The 25,129-nt window shown below is 41.4% G+C and overlaps 1 protein-coding gene across 5 annotated transcripts in view; it reads right to left on the bottom strand.

Annotated features, from left to right (window-relative positions):
- Positions 1-25,129, bottom strand: part of CEP78 (centrosomal protein 78) — a 160,466-nt gene that overhangs the window by 48,867 nt on the left and 86,470 nt on the right. For all 5 annotated transcript variants that reach the window (XM_033927115.1, XM_033927098.1, XM_033927124.1 and 2 more), the window contains 2 exons: positions 13,257-13,392; positions 6,312-6,357 (listed from right to left, as the gene is read on the bottom strand). In XM_033927115.1, coding sequence (XP_033783006.1) covers positions 6,312-6,357; positions 13,257-13,392 — 182 coding nt within the window. The remainder of the gene's footprint in view (positions 1-6,311; positions 6,358-13,256; positions 13,393-25,129) is intronic.

Below are 25,129 nucleotides of genomic sequence, written 5' to 3'. Positions count from 1 at the left end.
ACCGTCTTGCCGGCTCCTTCCTCTGTCTTGCTGCAGCGTTTGCGTGGCCCCAGAAACATTTTTTTCAGCCAATGCGGCCCAGGGAAGCCAAAAAGGTTGGATACCCCTGACCTAGGCTATAAGTGGTACATAAATATAAAAATAAATATAGGCCTTAGAAGTCTGCCCAGTACTGTACTTAGGTTCCAACTACTGCAGTTGCCATCAAAGCACACTACAGCCTATCCAAACCATCTCATTTGTGGAATTCAGACCGTGAATGTCTGCAAAAGTGGAAGTAAGGAAGAAGTAGGGAATTACAGGCCAGCAAGTCTAACTTCTGTGGTAAGCAAATTAATGGAAATGCTTTTAAAACAGAGAATGGTGAAGTTTCTGGAATCCTGTGGATTACAGACTGGAGGCAACATAGATTCACTAGTGGCAGGTGTTGTCAGACAAATCTGATCAATTTCTTTGACTGGGTGACCAGAGAATTGGATAGAGGATGTGCGCTAGATGTAGTGTATTTAGATTTTAGCAAAGCTTTTGACAGTGTTCCACACAGACGTCTAATAAATAAACTGAGTGCCTTCGGGATGGGTCAAGAACTGGTTGAATTGAAAGTGAAATAGGGTAGTGGTTAATGAAGATCGCTCTGAGAAAAGGGATGTTACCAGTGGTGTGCCTCAAGTTTCTGCTCTTGAGCCTGTTCTTTTTAACATTTTTATAAACGATATTGCTGAAGGGCTGTCAGATAAGATTTGCCTCTTTGTGGATGGTACCAAAATCTGCAATAGAGTAGACACCCAGGATGGTGTGAACAACATGAAGAAAGACCCAGCAAAGCTTGAAGAATGGTTTGAAATTTGGCAGCTAAAATGTAATGCTAAGAAATGCAAGGTCATGCATTTGGGCTGCAAAAACCTGAGGGAAGGGTACAGTTTAGAGGGTGAAGAACTTATGTGCATGACAGAAGAGTGGGACTTGAGTGTTATTGTATGTGATAATCTTAAGGTGGCCAAACAGGTTGAAAAGGTGACGGTGAAAGTTAGAAGGATGCTAGGGTGCATAAGGAGAGGTATAACCAGTAGGAAAAAGGAGGTATTGATGCCCCTGTATAAGACTTTGGTGAGATCTCATTTAGAATATTGTATACAATTCTGGAGGTCGCACCTTCAAAAAGATATAAAAAGGATGGAGTTGGTGCAGAGGAAGGATGCTAAAATGGTGTGTGGTCCTCATCATAAGGTGTATGGGGACAGACTTAAAGATCTCATTGGAGGAAAGGCGGGAGAGGGGAGATATGATAGAGACGTTTAAATACCTACGTGATGTAAATGCACATGAATCGAATCTCTTTCATTTAAAAGGAAGCTCTGGAATGAGAGGGAATGGGATGAAGTTAAGAGGTGATAGGCTCCGGAATAATGTAAGGAAATACTTTTTTACAGAAAGGGGGTAGATGCGTGGAATAGTCTCCAGGAAGAGGTGGTGGAGACAGAGACTATGTCTGAATTCAAGAGGGCCTGGGATAGGAACATGGGATCTCTCGGAGAGAGAAAGAGATATGATTACTGCGGATGTGCAGAATAGATGGGCCATTTGGCCTTAATCTGCCGTCATGTTTCAATGTTTCTATGATTCTCAGAATTATTTCCAACCCTCTACAGATAGGGATGTCTGTGTTCTTTTTGTTGTGTGTGCTGAGCATGTGTGGTGTCTGCCAAGGAGAAAGCTAGTGCTGGATAGGCACTTGGAGCGACAGGTTTAAGGAGGAGGGGCTAACGAAGTTCTTACCTCTGCTAATCTTCTCTCTTGTAAATCCACACTTTATTCCGGGACCAGTGGGTTATGCATCTCTAGCCACCAGGCACTGTAGAAAGCTTCAATTAATTGAATTCATAAGCCCTCCCCTCTGCCAGCACATCCTGGGACATACTCAGTAGCATCCAGTCAGAATCCAAGAAACCGGAAACATCTACAGAAACAAGAGAGAGAGAAGGAAATCGGGGAATTCCCCGTTAAATGATTAATTCTGCTCATATAAACATGCAAAACAGCAACAATGAAAACTGTAAAGCAGATTATCACACATTAGAACCTGAACTACAAAACAGTGCTCTAGAGAGACATAGCCTGCACCGACATAAGGGGAGCGCTAACTCAGGGAACCTGCAAATATATTGCTACATCTAGCAGATGGTACTCCCATAAAAGGGTACATCAAGGAAGATAAACAAATTGCAGAAAAACTAAATTCCTTCTTTGCGTCCGTCTTTACGGAGGAGGATACCACAAAAATACCAGAAGCAGTGAAAGTGTTTAGTGGAGTAATAGAAGACAGCCTCACCACAGTCGAAGTGGAATTGGACCAGATATACTACCAGATCGACAAACTTAAAAGTGACAAATCCCCTGGACCGGATGGAATTCACCCGAGAGTCTTAAAGGAATTGAAGGTTGAAATCGGAGAGTTATTACAAAAACTTGCCAATCTGACAATCAGAACTGGACAGATACCAGACGACTGGAAGATAGTGAACGTCACGCCAATTTTCAAAAAAGGATCGAGAGGAGAACCGGGCAACTACATACCTGTGAGCCTTACGTCTGTCCCTGGAAAGATGGTTGAAGCACTGATCAAGGATAGCATAGTCCGGCACTTAGATACACACGACTTGCTGAAACCCAGCCAACATGGGTTCAGGAAAGGGAAATCATGTTTAACGAATTTACTTCAATTTTTTGAGACTGTGAACAAGCAAATTGATAGTGGAATGCCGGTGGACATAATATATTTGGACTTCCAGAAAGCGTTTGACAAAGTTCCACATGAAAGACTTCTCAGGAAACTACAAAGCCATGGAATAGAGGGAGATATACAAAGGTGGACAGGCAAATAGCTGGAAAACAGAAAGCAGAGAGTGGGCATAAATGGGAAGTTCTCAGACTGGGAGAAAGTGACTAGTGGTGTGCCCCAGGGCTCGGTACTTGGGCCGATCCTATTTAATATTTATATCAATGACCTGGAAGACGGAATATCCAGTGAGATCATTAAGTTTGCAGTCGACACAAAGCTATGCCGGGCAATCAGATCGCAGGAGGATAGCGAGGAACTCCAGTGCAACTTGTATCAGTTAGAGAAATGGGCAGAGCAATGGCAGATGAAGTTCAACGTGGAGAAATGCAAAGTAATGCATTTAGGTAGTAAGAATAAGGAACACGAGTATAGAATGTCAGGTGCAACTCTGGGTAAGAGCAAACAAGAAAAGGACCTGGGTGTACTGATAGATAGGACCCTGAAGCCATCGGCACAATGCGCAGCAGCGGCAAAGAAAGCAAACAGAATGTTAGGCATGATAAAGAAAGGAATCACGAGTAGATCGAAAAAAGTCATAATGCCGCTTTATAGAGCAATGGTCAGACCACACTTGGAATACTGTGTCCAACATTGGTCTCCCAACCTAAAGAAGGATATAAAACTGCTGGAGAGGGTGCAGAGACGAGCAACGAAGCTAATAAGAGGTATGGAGAACTTGGAATATGAGGAACAACTCAAGAAACTGGGACTGTTCTCCCTTGAGAAGAGGAGGCTGCGAGGGGACATGATCGAGACGTTCAAAATACTGAAAGGCATCGATAAAATAGAGCAGGAAAATAAATTATTTACATTGTCTAACGTGACACGGACAAGAGGACATGGTTTGAAGCTAAGGGGGGACAAGTCCAGGACAAATATCAGGAAGTTCTGCTTCACGCAGCGAGTGGTAGACGCCTGGAATGCTCTCCCAAAGGAGGTTATTAAGGAATCAACTGTGCTAGGATTCAAAGGCAAATTAGATGCACATCTTCTTACGAGAGGCATAGAGGGATATGGGTGATTAAAACTATATCAGGTGTATACCTGACTGGGCCTCTGCGTGTGCGGATCGCCGGACTCGATGGACCATGGGTCTGATCCGGAGATGGCAGTTCTTATGTTCTTAAGCAGGACTGAAACATAAATCCAGCTTACCAGTATTTCCAGGCAGGTGAACAGCGAATCAGAGATACATAGGGCGGGTTCCTTGAATAAAGTGTGGATTTACAATCCCACTTTATACCGAGACCAATGAGATGTAGCAAAACAGGGTGGGACTGATGAGCTCGCAGCCCACACCGAAGCACCAAAACGGCATCCTGATTGGTCGTCAAACCAATCCTACAAAACCCAGAGAAGGCATGCAGAGAGACCTACGTAGCGGCCCTGTAAATCTTATCCTGGGGCACCATCAACTACTCGGTCCAGGAGGAACCCCCTCCCTGGTAGAAAGGGCCTACAACCTTAGGGGAGACTCCTTTCCTGCCGCTATATAAGCTGCAGGAACAGTTGCTCAAATGTCCCTTGAAATGGAAGCCCCAAAAGCAGGCTAGCCCTTGCTGGCAGGACCCACCAGACCAACCGGTGGTCCGAGACCCAAAACCCGGATGATACCTCCAAGGACCGCCACAAGAGCTTGCTCTCATCCAAGGACCACAGAACTTGGTCCCTGGCCGCAAGCAGAAGGGACAAACGCCAAAAAGGCAAACTACTCGAATCACATAGAAACAGTAAATCCTTTCTGAAGAAGGAACTGCACACGCAAGAGCACACCAGAACCCGCAAAACACAATAAGGATCCCGAAGAAAGAGCTGAAAGCTCCAAACTGTCCAAGCTGAAAGGACAGTAAAAAAAAAAAAAAAAAAAAAAAAAAAACCAAACCCAAAACTATCCAAATAAAACACGAAAAGAAGAGATAAACCTCTACAGGCTTGGCAAGCAAAAACTGGATGCTACTGAGCATGCCCCAGGATGAAGGGGTTATGAATTCAATTAATTGAAGCTTTCTACAGTGCCTGGTGGCTAGAGATGCATAACCCACTGATCCCGGAATAAAAGTGGGATTATACAAGAATTAGGACTCTGCAGGGTACTAGTTCTGGGAGTGAGGCAATTTATGGAGCATTTCAGTTGCAGGTACGGTAGTTTTATGGCGTGTAAGTGATTCTTTTTCTTGAAGGAGGACAGTTTGGGGTATGGAAGAGTAGGGAATTCCACTTTTTAAACTGCCTTGTCCTGTTCTCCAATACATGTCACCCTACCTAAGTGGTCCCTTTACTAAACTGTGATAAGTGCTAGCACCCATTTACCACACCTTAAAGAGACTTACTGTGGGATGTGCAGCAGCATCCTGTGGTAAATTTGTGCACTACAAAATTTTTAAAAAAATTTCTTTGAAGGGGGCATGTTAGAAGTAGAGAGCGAGTGTTAACAGCACTAATAGTACATGAGGCATTGTTAAGCACTAATTCCTTTAACTTAGGGTTAAGTGCGGGGGCCCTTATCACCTACAAAATATGTAGCAGTAGGGGCTCAAGCAGTAAGGTTTTTTAATGGCCGCATGCTAAATGTAAAATTAGCACGTGGTACTAACTTGAAAAATCAGCCATTTTCCAGCCACAGCAAACAGGAAAAACCCACATAAGTATCATGGGCTGGATGGGCTGGAGAAGGCTTCGATGGCTGGGATGGTTAAGATGGACTGGAGTGAGCTTTGATGGAGACTCCAGGAGAAAGAACCTAAGCACACTACTGGGCCAGAGCTCTGGGTTTCTGGCCCAGAAATATCTAAGAAAAAGGGCCATTTAAATTAAATGATTAATTTATGGAGCATGAATGGTTGGGCAGACTGGATGGACCATTCAGGTCTATCTGCCGTCATTTACTATGTTACTATAAGTGGTGCACTAAGGCCACCTTTGCTGCAACTTTAATAAAAGGGCACCTAAGTTTCTTTGCTACAGAAGCTGGAATTCTTTTTCCCATAGAAATGCATTGGATCATTTCTCTTAACTCCCAATCTGATTTGGCCCATTTTCAAACCTAGGGCCTCTTTTACAAAGCCACAGTAGTGATGCTGCCACTGTAAATACACCAAAGCCAATAGGAGTTGATGGGTTTTGGTGCTTTACCATGGCAGCCACACTACTGCAGCTTTGAAAAGGGGCCCTCCCCACACACCAAGTTTCATCCCAGTTATTTTGCCTCCAGACAGGTATTTTTGCCCCTTTGTATAGTTCTTTACAACTTATGTTTGACAGAATAAAAAGCAACATAGCAGCTTCCTATGTTAGCAAGGCTAAAATGGGAAAAAAAATTATATACAGTATACAATAAAAAGCTACAATTCAGACAAATACAGTCACCTGGGGCAAATTAACATCTACTGAACTTTGACATATTGCAAGAAGCTTCTGATGCTTTAAAATGAATTAAATTAAATAAATTTAAAAAAAAATTACTTCATAATACCTGCTTGTGAAATGGAGATTGGATGCTTGTAACCCCATGGAAACCCCTAGAAGAAAGACATTTTACATTTTTTGTGTGAAAAAGTTAAATAAGCATATGAAAGAGAGAAAGAAATATATAATTACATGCACACACACTATTTAATGCATAAACATAGTAAAATATGAAGCACTTTAAAATATTTGAGGCAACACACTCTAAAAACTCAAAACAATGTCAGCCCAGACAGTGCAGTTGCAAGTAATGAGTACCTGAATAAATTCATGTAAACTGTTCTGAGCTCCTCTGGGAGAATGGTATAGAAAACTGAATGATTGATTAATTACAATGAGGAATGCTAGATATGAATTATCAGCATTGGCTACTGCTGCCCAGGTCATAAAGGGATGAGACAGGGGCAGGATTCAAAAGTCCCTAAAGCAGTGATCTGCTATATACTATTCTTCAAGTAGGGGCTACTTTAATAAAAAATAAATTAAAAAATTAAAAAAGCTTTCAGTGCAAGAGCCAAGAATGTCACCAAAAAGTGACCAGCAAATTGGGTAAAAGATTATCTCCCTCAGCTGACACAACCTATAATGGAGAATTCCCCTTCGGTGATGTACTCTGACTGCTCAGGCAAATCTGTAGTGACTAATGTAAAAACAAGATCTATTCCCTATTTCCTTAAACCCATCTCCTCAACCTCCCCTATACATTTTTTCTTAAACATTGGTTGGGGGGGCCTCCATTGGCAGAAGGGAGTGGGCATCCCTCCTGCCTTTTTTGGAAGGGGCTAGGGGAGGTTAGAGATGTTTGGGTGGGGCAGGGGGCACATGGCACAGGAGTAGGCCTTCGGTGGCAGGAGGGAGTGGGAATCCCTCCTGTAGTTTCGCTGCTGTTTGGAGAGGTCGCATTACCAGGAGGGAGTGAGCATCCCTCCTGCCATATTGCTGCTGGTTTTTTTTTTGGGGGGAGTCGCATTGGCAGGAGAAAGTGGGCATTCCTCCTGCCATTTTCACTGGCATGGGAGGGGGGTGAATGGTAGGAGGGAATTGCCATCCCTCTTGTTGTTTTTTTCGCTAGCGCGGGGGGGGAGGGTCTTCCTGGTGCCACATTCATTGGTTCATTGCAGAAGGCCATCATCACCAGGGGGTCTTTTTTTTCTTTTCATTTTTTTTCCACTTCTTTATTATTTTCAATACTTACAATAAGTGTAACAGTAAATATAACATTTTATACTCAAATATCACACTTAATATTCTTGCAATATCCATTTCAGAATTAATCCCCCCTCCCCCTAAACAATCACAATGCCCATACATTATCTATAATCATACATAACAATTATTCAAAATTCATTAACCTATCATCCCCCCACCTCCCCTCTTCCGGATGTGCTTATTTAAAGGGGAAAACACTATTTAAACATTACAATATTTTTCTAATCGCTCCCAAATCTCCTAAAACCTCTTAAAATTCCCTTTCTGAATGGCCAATGGTCTTTCCATTTTATACATATGCATCTGTGCCCATTAAAAAAAAAAAAAAAAGAAGAAAAAAAAAAAAGGTTTCCTGCCCAAATGGCTGAGTGCTAGAAGCCTGCTTTCAGGGCTTCCCCTTCCTCTATTATTATTTCTATAGCACTACCAGACACATGCAGTGCTGCACAGAGTCATAAAGAATAAGAAAGTCCCTGCTCGAAAGAGCTTACAATATAAACAGCCAAGACAGACAAATAGGATGTCATGGATACAGTTAAATGAAACGGTTAATCAGCGGGCTGGGTTGGAGGGCAGAGGAGTACGGTTAACAGTTAAGGATTGAAGCAATATCAAAAAGGTGGGTTTTCAGTCTGTTTTTAAAACAAGGGAAAGGGCTTGACGGACAAACTCAGGTAATTTATTCCAGGCATAGGGGGCTGCTAGATGAAAGGAACAAAGTCTCGAATTGGCAGTGGAAGAGAAGGATAAAACTAAGAGTGACTTTTCCGAGGAACGGATTTCTCTGGGAGGTGTTTACTCCCCACCATTGAGAAAAATAACCATTTAACCCTACCCTCTGTTTTCTATCTGATAACCAATTCCTAATCCACAACTGAACTTTGCCTCCTATCCCATGACTCTTTAATTTTCTCAGGAGCATTTCATGAGAAACTTTGTCAAAAGCTTTCTGAAAATCTAGATATACTATATCAACCGGCTCACCTTTATCCACATGTTTATTTACACCTTCAAAGAAGTCAAGCAAATTGGTGAGGCAAGATCTCTCTCGGCTGAACCCATGCTGACAATCTCATTAAATCATGTTTGCCTACATGTTCTACAATTTTATTTTTTATAATTGTTTCCACCATTTTGCCTGGTACTGAAGTCAGGCTTACTAGTCTGTAATTTCCCGGATCTCTCCTGGAACCCTTTTTAAAAATCGGCGTAACATTGGCCCATCCTCCAATCTTTAGGTACTACAGATGATTTTAGCGACAGGTTACACATCACTAAGGGCAGGTCAGCAATTTCATGTTTGAGTTCCTTTAGTACCTTGGGATGTATACCATCCAGTCCAGGTGATTTAACTTGTCAATTTGGCTTAATCCATCTTCCAGGATTCAGAGATTTCTTTCAGTTCCTCCGCATCATCACACTTGAATACCATTTCCAGTTCTAGTAGATTTCTTACATCTTCCTCCATAAAGACCGAAGCAAAGAATTCATTCAGTCTCTCCGCTATGGCCTTATCTTCCCTGAGTGTCCCTTTTGCTCCTTGATCAGCCAATGGTCCCACGGATTCTCTCACTGGTTTTATGATACTGAAGTACCTAAATAAATTGCTATGATGCTAGGAATTATTTTAAAAGGGATGGTTAAAAAGACTAAGAATGTTATAATGCCTCTGTATCACTCCATGGTGCGACCTCACCTGGAGTATTACATTCAATTCTGATCTCCTTATTTCAAGAAAGATATAGCGGCACTAGAAAAGATTCAAAGAAGAGCGACCAAGATGATAAAGGGGATGGAGTTCCTCTCATATGAGGAAAGACTAAAAAGGTTAGGGCTCTTCAGCTTGGGAAAGAGAAGGCTGAGGGGAGATATGATTGAAGTCTACAAAATCCTGAGTGGAGTAGAACGGGTACAAGTGGATCGATTTTTCACTCTTAAAAATTACAAAGACTAGGGGACACTCGAAGTTACAGGGAAATACTTTTAAAACCAATAGGAGCAAACTATTCTCTGAATGAAAAAAAATTAAGCTCTGGAACGCATTACCAGAAGTTGTGGTAAGAACGGATAGCTTAGCTGGTTTTAAGAAGGGTTTGCGCAATTTCCTGGAGGAAAAATCCATAGTCTGTTATTGAGAAAGACATGGAGCAAGCTACTGCTTACCCTGGATTAGTAGCATGGAATGTTGCTACTCTTTTGGCTTTGGCCAGGTACTAGTTACCTGGATTGGCCACCATGAGAACGGGCTACTGGGCTTGGACAGATGTTGGTCTAACCCAGTAAGGCTATTCTTATATTATAGAACTAATTTTTTCTGCATAAACAGAGTCCTGAAATAGATGAAATATAGTGCCCTTTCTATTTCACAGTAATTAAGTTAAAACAGATTAACAATAAATGAATAAAATCTCAACTTTCAAATATGCAGAGCCACATAAATAGCCCAGTTACAGTGTTCTGGTTTTTTGTTACCATATTTGTTTCTACTGAGGCTTGAAGATTGCAGGTGCAACAGGAGATGAGATGTTTAGATTACTGTGGATTGAAGTAGATTTGACTGCCACCATGACTATTGGTGGCACAGAAGTATCCAAAGGGTTTACTGTATATACTTGATTATACATTGATTTCATATATATTCTCAGCCTATCGCTCTCCATTTCAACTGTGTCTAACAACTTAAAAAATTCCACAGTTACACTTCTCCTCAAAAACCATCACTGGACCCTACCGTTGTACAGATCCATGGCGAGACCCCATCTGGAATACTGTATTCAATTCTGGAGGCCACATTATCAAAAAGATGTGCGGAGAATTGAGTCGGTGCAGCGAATGGCCACCAGGATGGTCTCAGGACTCAAGGATCTACCGCATGAGGAACGACTGGGTAAGTTGCAGCTGTACTCACTTGAGGAACGCAGAGAGAGGGGAGACATGATCGAGACATTCAAATATGTCACAGGCCGTATCGAGGTAGAAGAGGATCTCTTTTTCCTTAAAGGACCCATGGCAACAAGAGGGCATCCGTTGAAAATCAGGGGTGGGAAATTTCATGGCGACACCAGAAAATATTTCTTCACCGAAAGGGTGGTTGATCGTTGGAATAATCTTCCACAACAGGTAATTGAGGTCAGCAGCGTGCCAGATTTTAAGAAAAGATATGATTGGCATGTGGGATCTCTTCATGGAGGTAGTTAGGGGATGGACCATTAGTGTGGGCAGACTGGATGGGCTGTGGCTCTTTTCTGCCGTCATGTTCTATATTTCTATGTTACTTGCTCCTCCAATTATCACCCCGTCTCCCTCCTCCCCTTCTTATCCAAGTGACTTGAACGTGCTGTTCACAGCCTTTGTCTTGGATAGCGCTATCCTCGACCCACTTCAATCGGACTTTCACCCTCTTCATTCTACCGAAACTGCCCTTGCTAGTCTCCAGTGACCAGTTCCAGGTCAAATCCAAAGGCCTCTACTCAGTCCTCATCCTCCTTGATCTATCTGCGGCTTTTGACACTGTAGATCACCATCTACTCATCGATACACTGTCCTCACTTGGATTTTAGGGCTCCGTTATCTCATGGTTTTCTTATCTTTCTCATCACACTTTAAGCTTATGCTCGGGTGGATCCACCACCATTCCATTATCAGTCAGTGTACCTTAGGGCTATGTCCAGAGACCTCTTCTTTTCTCCCTCTTCTTCCCTTGGGGCTCTAACCTCCTCCCCATGGCTTCCAGTATCACCTCTATACTTACAACTCACAGATCTACTGCTCTACACCTGACATTTCTACAGGCATTCAGGCTGTTTCACTGCCATCTAAAATTAAACATGGCCACCTCTCCTCTTCCTCCATTCTTTATTTCTGTATATATTGCTTTCATCCTCCCTGTCTCGTTGGCTCACAACCTTGAGGTCATCTTTTACTGATCTCTCTCCTGATTTCTTCACATATCCATCAGATTGCCAAAGTCTGTTGTTTTTTTCTCTACAACACTGCAAAAATCCAGCCTTTCCTTTCCTAGCACATTGCCAAGACCCGCATCCACTCTCTCATCACATCTCGCCCACCTAGACTACTGCAACTTGCTACTTGCAGGTCTTCCGCTAAACCATCTCTCTCCCTTTCAATCTGTTCAGAATTCTGCTATACGCCTCATATGCTCAGATTATTCATCTCCTCAAATCACTTCATTGGCTCCCTATCCATTTCCTCATACAATTCAGACTCTTCTTATTGACTTACAAGTGTATTCACTCTGTAGCTCCTCAGTAACTCTCCACTTTGATCTCTCCCTATACTCTGCCCCTGGGAACTCCATTCACTGGATAAGTCTCTTTTATCTGAACCCTTTTCCTCTACTGCCAACTCTTCCTACTTTGTTGCGCCGTATGCCTGGAACAAACTGCCTGACTCGTTATGTCAGGCTTCGTCATTGGCAGTTTTTCAAATCCATGCTAAAAGCCTTCCTTTTTTGAAGCTGTTTTCAAATTCTAATTCCAAACCAGTTACAAAGCATTCATATCTATTTGTCATTCCCTTTTTCGTCACCTACCTTATCTACCTTAACCTGAGCAGCGTTTATTGAGTCACCCTTTTTGTCCTGTCTGTCATAATTAGACTGCAAGCTCTTTTGAGCAGGGACTGTCTCTTGTGTGTCCAATGTACAATGCTGCATGCATCTAGTAGTGCAATAGCAATGAGAAGTAGTATTAGTAGTAGTAGTATATACCATATTTTTTGCTCCATTAGACGCAGCAGGCTAACAGTTGGCTTTATTGTCATAGTATTCCAGACTGCACAAGAGGTCTCACCTCACGTTATCCAACATTGCCCCTCAACTTCTCTCTCCCCACCCCCATCCAGCAACACCTTTATTTATTTTGATTTCTATCTTGTTCTCCCAGAAGCTCAGAACGGATTACAAGTAGACATTCACAATCGTTTGAAAACAGACTAGTCATGACAACAAATAGGTTACAGTAGACAATAACAGAGCTTATTCTAGAGACCAGACTGGTCACAGCAAAGAGTACTAGAAGAAGTATATTGAGGAGGCAGTTTTTAATGGCCCGATTGGCGGAAGAGGAAGGTCTTTACTGCTCTGCGGAAGGTCATTAGTGAGTCTAGCAACCTGATCTATGTGGGTAGTCGGTTCCATAGCTGAGGTAGGAAATGGCTGTCCCCCACCACCATTACTTCATCTCTCTCCAGGGCCTCTTTCCCCCTCCTGCTCCCTTACTCATTCACTCACCGGATCCTCTACTTCCCTGGGTCTACATGGCCGCAGCAACAACAGAAAGCAGGTGCAGGGGCATTATCTTGTTCACACCACTGGAAGCTCTGCCAGTCTAACCCCCTCTTATGCAACATCCTGTTTTAAAGAAATGGGACTAACAGAGCCAACAGCAGCAGCAATGCCTCCATGCCTGCCTTTTATTTCCTGCTGTTGCTGCCACCACTGTGTAAACTCGAGAAAACAGTAGGTCCAGTGAATGAGCTGGGTTGTGAGCGAGGAAAGGAGCCCTAAAATCCAAGTGAAGAGAGTGAAGAGGAAAGGGAGCTGGATGGTGGGGAGGAGGGAGAATGAAGAGATAGAGCACTGCTGGAAGAGGGGTTGGAGAGAGACAAGTTGTGCGACTCAGGGAAGCAGTGGGCACAGCAAATGAGCATTAAAAATTTAGTGTGCTTTTTTTTTAATGCATTGATCATATTATCACATTAAATTTACAACCCTACTATTTACCTTTGTCTATTTGCACGTTCTGCAGTGCGCCATGGCAGGAATCCTCGAACACCTGGGGGCAACGGCTCTGGAGAATATAAATCCTTACTAGGCACACACTTTTCGTCAGCAGCTGGATTTCTTTTAGAGGCAAACCCTGAAAAAATATGGAAGCATGTATCAAAACTACCATATTCAAGAACAAAACATAAGTCTTAGTACATTCAAATTACTCAAATTTGAAATTATTATATCCTTCAGACCTGTGAGAGGGTGTATAATTTTAAGAAGATTTTACTGTGTAAAGTCTTTTTATATGCAGAAAAAAACATGAACACAGTCACACAATATGGGCATGTAGACATTCAGAGTACCGTTTTGATATATACATGTATTTAATAAAATGTGAGTACAAATTTATAGGATAATTTATATAAATAATTCTTCATCCAGGAATATTCAAGTCAGCTTCACTACACTGTGCTTTATCTAAATTGGACTTAAGAAAATGTTTCAAACCATAGCTAATGTGTTTTGTTTTATTTATAGGTTTTCTAACACACTATTCAAGAATTTCTTGAAATGGAAAAATATTGCCTCACAATTACAACTATATATCCATTAAAACAAAGAAAAATATTTTAGGAAAAATAACACAATATTAACATTAAAAGGAAAAGAGGAGGTGGAAAACAACCATGAACTGGAAAATTCAGGAGGCATAGAAAGGAAAATACAACATAACAAGAAAATTATCAATCAGGAGATTCATAAATTAGGACATGGAATTTCCAGCAAAATATTTTCAATTTTTTAGGGTCATAAAAGTCACCTACAAGGCTGGAGCTCCTTCCATTCCCAAATGCTTCCCCGCTTCCAGCTTGTCTGAGACCACAGCTCAAGCACAACAACATTTCTTGGACAGAGCTAAACACAGGGGCTATTTTGTTAAGCAACACTGGAGATGAAATGCAAAAACCCATAGCAATTTTTTTAAGTACAGAAGCAGAAAACCAGTGAGGGAATCAGTGGGACTGTTGGATGATCAAGGAGTGAAAGGGGCGTTCAGGGAGGAAAAGGCCATAGCAGAAAGATTGAATGAATTCTTTGCTTCAGTCTTTACAGAAGATGTAAGAGATCACCCTGAACCGGAAATGATTTTCAAGGGTGATGATGCGGAGGAACTGAAAGAAATCTCAGTGAATCTGGAAGATGTACCGAGCCAAATCGTCAAGTTAAGTTTTAAATCGCTAGGACTGGATGGTATACATCCCAGGGTACTAAAAGAACTCAAACATGAAATTGCTGACCTGTTGTTAGTGATCTGTAACCTGTCGCTAAAATTGTCTGTAGTACATGAAGATTGGAGGGTGGCCAATGCTACACCGATTTTTAAAAAGGGCTCTAGGGGAGATCTGTGAAATTACAGACCGGTAAGCCTCACTTCGGTGCCGGGCAAAATGATTATAAAAAATAAAATTGTGGAACATGTAGTCAAACATGATTTAATGAGATGGAGTCAGTATGGGTTCAGCCGAGGGAGATCTTGCCTCACCAATTTGTTTGACTTCTTTGAAGGTGTGAATAAACATGTGGATAAAGGTGAGCCAGTTGATATCTAGACTTTCAGAAAGCTTTTGATAAAGTTCCTCAAGAGAGGCTCCTGAGAAAATTGAAGTGTCATGGGATAGGTGGCATAGTTCAGTTGTGGATTAGGAATTGGCTATCAGATAGAAAACAGAGAGTAGCCATAAATGATCCAGCTTTCTCTGTTTCCTTGGATGCAGAGAAGGCTTTTGATCGTGTAGAATGGACCTTTATGTATCAGGCAATGGATTGGTTTGGTATTGGTTCTGGATTTATACAATGATTCAAACCTTGTATAGTTCCCCTTCTGCCAGATTATATATAAATAATACTTTTTCGGGAGTTTTTGTCAAGAGAGGGGAGTTAGACAAGGATGTCCATTATCTCCTTTGCTTTTTGATATTGTACTGGAATCCTTGCTATTGGCTATTCAACAGGCAGAGGAGATTCAGGGTGTTTCTTATTCAGGTCAGGAATATAAAGTCTCTGCATATGTAAGATGATATTTTGCTTCATTTGAGAAATCCTGAGACTACCATTCCAAGTTTGTTAGGTTTAATTGAAAAATTCAGAAAATTTTCTGGCTATAAAATAAATTGGAGTAAATCTGAGGCTCTTCCTTTAAATGTCCATTGTCAAAAGGGTTTATTTGGGTCATTCCTTTTTCTTTGGAAGGAGGACGGGATTAAGTATTTAGGAATCTGGATTCATAAAACGTTGGATGAGTCAATTAAAATTAACAAAAAAAAAAATATTACTGATGAAGGTTACGGAAATGTGTGAGCAATGGAACCCTTTACATTTGTCTTGGTGGGGGAGATTCCAAACAGTTAAAATGATGATTTTGCTTGTGGTTTGCTACCAAATGGGAATGTTGCCAGTATATCTTCAGAAGTCCTTTTATAAAAAGTTAAATAGTATTCTCACTAAATTTATTTGGCTAGGGAAAAAAGCGAGAACTGCTCTAGTATCTTTACAAAAATCAATTGCGGAGGGTGGGGTAAATTTTCCAAATTTCTATAGGTATTATCAAGCCTATATTATGCAGCAGGGTATGTATTGGATCCTCCCTGAGCTCATGGAAACTCTGCCTGATTGGTTATGGTTGGAATGGCAACTCCTGTCACCACTGAGATTATGTCATGTTATGAGTATCAAGATGCCTAGATTATACAAGGACAATAGAATTTTATTAGATACTTGGGAAACTATAAAAATTTGTAGATAATTTAACACCTATTCCTATATATAAATCCACGTGTCAGACTATATGGCTGAACTCCAAGATTAAAATTGGCGGATTTAAGGTCATCTGGAAGTATTGGATGAAGGGAGGTATACGCACTTTGGATGATATTATTTCTGATGGTAAGCTGCTTGATTTTTCACAACTGCAACACAAATTTGGTCTTAATAAATCACAAAATTATAGATGGTTGCAGTTGAAGTAGGCCATTCAGGAAGGGTTCCCTGAATGGAAAAATTTGAAGGTTCAAAACAGCTTGCCGGTCTTATGTTTTCAGGTGGACTTCCTGGTTCACCAGGTTGCTCAGTGGTATAAATTAATATCTGGATTTTTGAATAAGAAATCAAAAAATGGTCTGCGTGACATTTGGAGCATTGAGATAAAGCATCAAATTAACGCTTCTCAATGGCCACAAATTTGGTCTTGGAGGATGAGATGTACAATGTCTGCATCTATGAGACAAACATGGTTTTTCTTATTACATAGAGCATTTTGGACCCCAGTTCGTTTGCATAGAGTAGATAGTTGCAAGTCTAATAGATGCTGGCATTGTCATCTGGAAGTTGGGACGTTAGATCATTTACTATACTATTGTCCCTTGATACTAAAATTCTGGCGATCTATTTGGGATCAAGTTAATAATTTATTAGAAAATCCAGTGGCACTATCATATGATACCAATTTATTTGGAACATCTATGAGGGGAAAAAGTCAAATTTCAGCAAAAAATAACAAACTTTTGTTTATAATGACAGGAGTTGCCAAGCAGCTTATTTTAAAGAATTGGAAAAATTGGGATAGATTCAATTATTCATTCTAGTGTGAATCCCTATGTTATGTCTTTAAAATGGAAAAGTTTATGGCCATTCAGAAGGGATATTATAAAAAAATTATGGAAGTTTGGGAACCATTAACTAAATATTGTAAGGATTGATTTATTTATATAAATGTGGAAAACATGCACATCCAGGGAAGGGGAGGGGGATATGTTTTGGCCTTGGTTAAGAGGTATAGATCGATTGTTTATAGATATTTTTATGAGGTGTTGGTTAATTGGAAAGTGGGTGGGGGAAAATAAGTCTTGTCTTTATTCTATTAAGTTTATTGTGCTGTAATATTAATATTTGATGTAAATGCATCATCTTTTGTGCACAATTGAAGTTTTGAAAATGAATAAAGAATTAAAAAAAAAAAAAGAAGGTAGGGTTAAATGGTAATTTTTCTCAATGGAGGAGAGTAAATGCCGCAGGGGTCTGTACTGAGACCGGTGCTATTTAACTTATTTATAAAAATGATCTAGAAGACGAATGAGGTGATTAAATTTGCAGATGACAGTAAACTGTTCACAGTTGTTGAAACACATACGGTTTGTGAAAAATTGCAGGCGGACCTTAGGAAATTGGAAGACTGGGCATCCAAATGGCAGATGACATTTAATGTGGACAAATGCAAAGCGATGCACATTGGGAAGAATAACCTGAATCACAGTTACCGGATTCTAGGGTTCACCTTGGGAGTTAGCACCCAAGAAAAGGATCCGAGTATCATTGTACACAATACGATGAAACCTTCCACTCAATGTGCGGCGGTGACCAAAAAAGCAAACAGGATGCTGAGAATTATTAAAAAAGGGATGGTTAACAAGACTAAGAATGTCATAATGCCCATGTATCACTCCATGGTGCGACCTCACCTGGAGTATTCTGGTCTCTTTATCTCAAGAAAGATATAGTGGCGCTAGAAAAGGTTCAAAGAAGAGAGACCAAGATGGTAAAGGGGATTGAACTCCTCTCTTATGAGGAAAGACCAACGGTTAGGGCTCTTTAGCTTGGAAAAGAGATGGCTGAGGAGAGATATGATTGAAGTCTACAAAAATCCTGAGTGGAGTAGAAAGGGTACAAGGGGATCACTTTTTCACTCCGTCAAAAATTACAAAGACTAGGGGACACTCAATGAAGTTACAGGGAAATACTTTTAAAACCAATAGGAGGAAATTTTTTTTCACTCAGAGAATAGTTAACCTCTGGAACGTGTTGCCAGAGGATGTGGTAAGAGCAGATAGTGTTGCTGGTTTTAAGAAAGGTTTGGACAAGTTCCTGGAGGAAAAGTCCATAGTCTGTTATTGAGAAAGACATGGGGGAAGCCACTGCTTGCCCTGTATTGATAGCATGGAATATTGCTACACCTTAGGTTTTGGCCAGGTACTAGTAACCTGGATTGGCCACCATGAGAATGGACTACTGGGCTTGATGGACCATTGGTCTGACTCAGTAAGGTTATTCTTATGTTCTTATGTTCAACAAAGCTCTGGTTGCACCTGTTCCTCCAGCAGCTCTACTTTCAGGTATTGGAGGAGTGCTACAAATACCAGGGCTGAAGGAGTAATCAATTCCCTCAGCAAACACAAGCTTTTCTACTGTAGCGTGCCACATTTAGGGTAGCCTCCAACATGTGAATCACAAAGTGGTCGAGTGTCTGCTGTTTGGGGAGAGAGCATTGGTAGTCTCCTCAGAAGGAAAGGTACATGCCTTACCCCCCCTATGTTTCCCCATCAGCTCCAGATCTTGGGCAGCAGTCCAAGAATAGCGAAGCTCAGACCACCATGTCTACTCCTGTCACCATCTTAACTCCTTCTCTCACCCAACTTGAGTTTTCTATGACAAGGGGTATTAAGACTTATGCAATAAAGACTTTTTAGTTTCTTATTCTTAATTTTTAATATTTCTATACTTTTGGTTTCACACTGAATGCGTAAATTATGTTGTGCAGATCAGTGAAACATACTCCTACTTTGAACACACTGACCACCATCCGTACCACGCTCACATCACAACATACTCCTACTTTAAAACATTTTTGAATTTTACTTTAAAACTGCCAAATGTGAAAAGCTTGTGCGTAAATATGAAGTAGTAGCAGCAGCTTCCAAATATAGATCTGCACCTTACAAAAAGTATGACAAAATAAATCCAGTGGAGGCCAAACTTTATAATTTGTAAAGCTATATACTTAAACTCTCTTTAGTCATATAAGCTCATCCACAGGGATCCTAACTGTTCACTACAGGTTTGTTTCTCATTACACAAATTTGTTCCTATATTGTTCACAGTTAAGTTTATCTGTTACTATATTTACTAACAATACTCTAAAATTTAATAAAGAAATTGAAAAAATAAAACAAAAAACAACAACTTTCCATTAGAGCTCAGATCGGTATACCAATGTCATTGCTATAACACAGCGCAGTTGTATTCAAAGCAGCTATGTACTAAGAGCCATATTCTATAAACAGCGCCTTAAGTTATATGCTGGTAGGTACCCTACCGGCATCTAATTTAATTTGCAAAGCCGTTATAAAACTATTTTTAAAAAATCATTAAAAAGAAAAATATAGGTGCCTAGAGGCACCTACATTGCATCCTACAGAGGCAGCTTAGAAAGCTGAAGGTCAAAAGTAACCGTGGTTAATGCCAGAAATGTCATTTGGCATTCTAAGGCGCCTCCGTAGACAATTCTCGTCAAAGGTAGGTGCAGGAAATGTAAGCCTTTAAAATAGCTTCTTGGCCTCATGGAAAACTAAGAATTTATTGTCCCGCAAGCCGTCTGCGGGTGGGAAGGCACCAGTATGCATGTGGTATGGGCACTGCCTAAAGATTTTAAACTGACAGTGCACTTGGCAGTGTCCATACTGGGTGCATGGATGACGTTGCCTGCATGTGAGAATATTATGCCTGCTTGTCCTCGGAGAAAAAATATTTTCAAATCACTTTCAAAAAGCACTCGTGTATCTGCCACTCTTACATCAAGTGACAGATCATTCAATTCAAATGGCCCTCAAAGTTAATGACTGTGCAATTCAACAGATACGGTTGACTGGCAGGCAATTACAATTTCTTAGCATCATCACACCTCCACAATCTAGAGGAAGTATATAATACCACTGATGACAGAAAAATATGATGGTGTTTTACTTGCCAAAATCTTGTATATCAAAGTATTTTTAATTTAATTTGCCAAAATACAGGAAGCCATTGTAAAGAATAAAGTTATTAGAGTAATAATTTCATAATATATAGCCCCTGCTAGCAGTCTAGCTGCCAAATTTTGTATGGCTTGACATGCCCTAATCATAGTCTGAGATATTCCCAAAAATAAAGAACTACAATAGTCCAATCAGACTAGAATCAAAACTTGCAACACTGTTCTAAAATCAGAATTTGTCAGAACAATCTTTAAGTGCCTATATAATCTCAGACAAAAATATATGGTCGATATCAAGCCCTTAAACTGAGACTTCTTTAGAGACTAATCTAATGCAATTCCTAGACTCTTGATCTCAAAACAAATTGGAATAGTCACATTATTAACCATCAGAATTAAAGGCAGCAAATACAAAGGAATTCTGCTACAAACAAGAAGCTCAGGCCTTCTTTTACAAAAGGCATGCTAAGCGTTTTAGCGCGGATTTAGTGCGCTGAATCAATACGTGTGCTAACCGCTAATGCGTCCATAGGATAACATGCACGTGTTAGCGTTTAGCGTGTGTCTAGCGCGCATTAATATTTAGCATGCGCTAAAAAGCTTAGCGCACCTTTATAAAAGAGGGGGTCAGTTTTAGATAAATTTATAACAATATGATTGAGACATCCTCTTTAGAATTTTCTGAAGACATGCTCTTGCCCTAATAAAATCATCATCTAACCATTCCGTGAAAAAAAATAAAAGATCATCAGAAATATAATCTGCAGTAAGTTTCTAAATTCTGCAATAGGGTACAAAGCAGTCACATACAAACATTAAGGGACGGAGTCTGTAACCAGCGCTGATATTGGTAGCCATCAATCACGCCTCAGAGGTTTCAGGGTTGTGCCTATGGGAAAGACAGGAACTGGAAATGTAGGCCAGGGTTTTCTGGGCCTATATTTCTAGTGCCTATCTTTGCGTGAATCATACCTATGTAGGCACTTTAGGCCCCCTAATGCCACTTCTGGCGTTGGCCATGCATACTATGTGGTTCAGCGGCCTAAAGTACCTACGTAGGTGCAAAACTAGCACCTTTTATTTAGGTGCTAGTAGGCACTTCAACCTCACCGTTTTTTGCTGTTTCTAACAGCATTTTACAATTAACTTAGGCACTGGTATGTTTTAGAATTCCCCCCCCCCCCTAGAGATAGCTGAAAGAGTGGACCCTTGAGGGACAGCTGTCTAACCTGAATACAAATTAAAACTAAAGGCTGTTAATTCAACTGGGAAATCATTTAAATTCAACAGCTACAACCCTGTCAATAGCATATTTTATATTAATTATATAGTCATATATAAATAAAAATAATATATATATAAAAATCAATTTATATAGGAAATGTTTTTTGTTATGTGTAGAATCCTCAGCAGGCTTTCCTTTTACGTGCATTTGATATGAAAATCGCATGAGCCACTTTCTTCACCAGATCCTCTTTATATATATATATAAAGAGGATCTGGTGAAGAAAGTGGCTCATGCGATTTTCATATCAAATGCACGTAAAAGGAAAGCCTGCTGAGGATTCTACACATAACAAAAAACATTTCCTATATAAATTGATTTTTATATATATATTATTTTTATTTATATATGTTTAAAATCTTTATATATATATATAAAGAGGATCTGGTGAAGAAAGTGGCTCATATATATATATGCATAAACACCTATAGTGATAATAACTTAATATTTAGTAGGAAAAACTTATCTTATAAGTAAATCAAGGGAGCGCCTCCATCGACATGCCATGTTTCAATTCATTTCTTCAGGGTTGAGGCTTCCAACACACAATTAATGAGCTGTGTTCAAGTCACGCTCCTGTAGAAGTTATTTAGGGCTCCTTTTACAAATATGCGTTAGGGCTAAAATGCTGCGCGCGCTAGCCGCTACCGCCTCCTTTTAAGCAGGCGGTAATTTTTCGGCTAGCGAGCGCTAATCTTGTGCATGCACTAAAAACGCTAGTGGACCTTAGTAAAAGGAGCCCTTAGAACTGACCAAACCTTGTGTAGGATCTGGTAAAGTAAGTGGCTCGTGCGATTTTCATATCAGATGCACATAAAAGAAAAGGAAAGCCTGCTGAGAATTCTACACATACAAAATACTTTTCCTACATAAATTGATTTTTATATATGGTTATATAATTGATATAAAATATATTATTGACAGGGTTATAGCTGTTGAGCAGAAAAATAATCACCTATTAATAAAGCCAAAGTCCTGTCAGGACATCAAAAGAAGCTGCGATATCTAACGAAATAAGCAAGCACCGAATCCCTTTGTCAAACCCTAACCTGATCACATCTACTGTAGACATATGTCATACACTCTCCCCCACTCCCCCCCAAAAAAGCAAACAAAATAGATCCTGTTGAGCACCTGCTTCACTGGGGACCACCTCACAAGAAAGCCTGTATTTAGATGTTTCTTTCCAGCCTGTTGGAAAGACTGTAGGCTTAGGAGCCATTGTGTGATTTGGCCATCGATTCCCTTGTCTGGCCAATCATTTGAGGAGCTAATGGTCCAGGATCAAGGTGAGCCGTCACCCCAGTAATACTGGAATACTGTACTTCCAAAGCCCACTTTACAGTTAGTAGCAGAGTACAGGGCTTCTTTCAAGCTTTGGAAAGCCGCTTCCATAGCTCTGTCAACCGAATGATTTTTTCATGCTGCCTTCTATAGGAAGGGAGGACAAAGACTGCTTTTTCTGCAAATTCAATATAAACTGCCAGTAATATTCATCCAAACTCCAGAAAGCCCATAATTTCTTCAAGTGAGAACAGGCACTTGTGATGCACACAGAACCAGTTTTTTGCATGTGTAATTGGAATTATTGTTCCCTGAGTAAAAGACTCAAGTAAAAGACCTTGGAGTCATTGTAGACATTATGTTTATTTTATTACATTCAGATTCTGCACTATCATAAAATTTCTAAGCAGATTACAAATCGACATATGTTAAAATGTTCATCCAAAAAAAGATAACAGTAAGTTAGAATTATTTGAACAAGGATAGAAAATACCTGTGTTTCTGAGATGGTGCAATTAGTATTGCACACAGTAGGTCATAGTAACATAGTAACATAGTAGATGACGGCAGATAAAGACCCGAATGGTCCATCCAGTCTGCCCAACCTGATTCAATTTAAATTTTTTTTTTTTTTTCTTCTTAGCTATTTCTGGGCGAGAATCCAAAGCTTTACCCGGTACTGTGCTTGGGTTCCAACTGCCGAAATCTCTGTTAAGACTTACTCCAGCCCATCTACACCCTCCCAGCCATTGAAGCCCTCCCCTGCCCATCCTCCTCCAAACGGCCATGCACAGACACAGACCGTACAAGTCTGCCCAGTAACTGGCCTAGTTCAATCTTTAATATTATTTTCTGATTCTAAATCTTCTGTGTTCATCCCACGCTTCTTTGAACTCAGTCACAGTTTTACTCTCCACCACCTCTCTCGGGAGCGCATTCCAGGCATCCACCACCCTCTCCGTAAAGTAGAATTTCCTAACATTGCCCCTGAATCTACCACCCCTCAACCTCAAATTATGTCCTCTGGTTTTACCATTTTCCTTTCTCTGGAAAAGATTTTGTTCTACGTTAATACCCTTTAAGTATTTGAACGTCTGAATCATATCTCCCCTGTCTCTCCTTTCCTCTAGGGTAGAGAATGACACGGTGAAAAAATTGGTCCCCGTCACCGCCCCGTCCCCATCTCACCATCCCCGTCACCGCCCCGTCCCCGTCTCACCAACCCCGTCACCGCCCCGTCCCCGTCTCACCATCCTCTTCACCGCCCCGTCACCGCCACTGCCACCCCATTCACCGCCCCGTCACCGCCACTGCAATCCCATTCACTTTTCTTTATTTACGTATAAAGGAAACATTCTTTAAAACTTTAAAACTTAGTTAAATATTAGTTAATAACTATACAAAAACAAAACACGCAGAGAAAAAATTAATTAATAAAAATTCTCAAAACTGACACATTTTGATCACTAAATTTAAAATAGTTATTTTTCATACAGTTTTTCAATCACTAATCTTCCACCACCCCTGGGGCTAGCAATGCAAAAACAAACACGACATGTACTTTAAATGCTGCCGTGATTAGCATAGTGACCGCGGCTACGGCTGCAAGTCTCCCCTCCCCCCAGCGATCACGGCAGGAGGGCACCCAACCCCTCCTGTAGACCCCCCCAACGGCCCTCCCGACAATCGCAGCAGAAGGGTACCCAACCCCTCCTGCCGGTCCTCCCAATGGCCTCCCCTAAGATCGCCGGCAGGAGGGTAACCAACCCCTCCTGCTGGACCCCCCCCCAACGAACCCTCCCACCCCGGAACCCCCTTAGTCTTACTTTTCAAGTTGGACCGGACAGCTCCTCGCTCGTCTGGCCAGCAGGCCTCTCTCCGTCCAAATGAGGCGGGCCCGCCCCTACCCTGCCCAACCCACAGGATCCTAGGGCCTGATTGGTCTAGGCACCTAAAGCCACTCCCGCTATAGGAGGGGCCTTAGGTGCTTGGGCCAATCAGGCCCTAGGATCCTGTGGGTTAGGCAGGGGAGGGGAGGGGCGGGCCCGCCTCATTTGGACGGAGGCAGGCCTGCTGGCCAGACGAGCGAGGAGCTGTCCGGTCCAACTTGAAAAGTAAGACTAAGGGGGTTCCGGGGTGGGAGGGTTCGTTGGGGGGGGGGTCCAGCAGGAGGGGTTGGGTACCCTCCTGCCGGCGATCTTAGGGGAGGCCATTGGGAGGACCGGCAGGAGGGGTGGGGCGGGCCCGCCTCATTTGGACGGAGGCAGGCCTGCTGGCCAGACGAGCGAGGAGCTGTCCGGTCCAACTTGAAAAGTAAGACTAAGGGGGTTCCGGGGTGGGAGGGTTCGTTGGGGGGGGTCCAGCAGGAGGGGTTGGGTACCCTCCTGCCGGCGATCTTAGGGGAGGCCATTGGGAGGACCGGCAGGAGGGGTTGGGTACCCTTCTGCTGCGATTGGCAGGAAGGGTTGAAATGACAAATGAGGAGCACGGTGAAATAGCGGTTCCTAGAAG

This window comes from Geotrypetes seraphini, chromosome 1 (assembly GCF_902459505.1).
Source record: "Geotrypetes seraphini chromosome 1, aGeoSer1.1, whole genome shotgun sequence".
Lineage (NCBI taxonomy): Eukaryota > Metazoa > Chordata > Amphibia > Gymnophiona > Dermophiidae > Geotrypetes > Geotrypetes seraphini.
The sequence above is the reverse complement of the archived record's forward strand: the minus strand, read 5'-3'. Positions and strand labels throughout refer to the sequence as shown.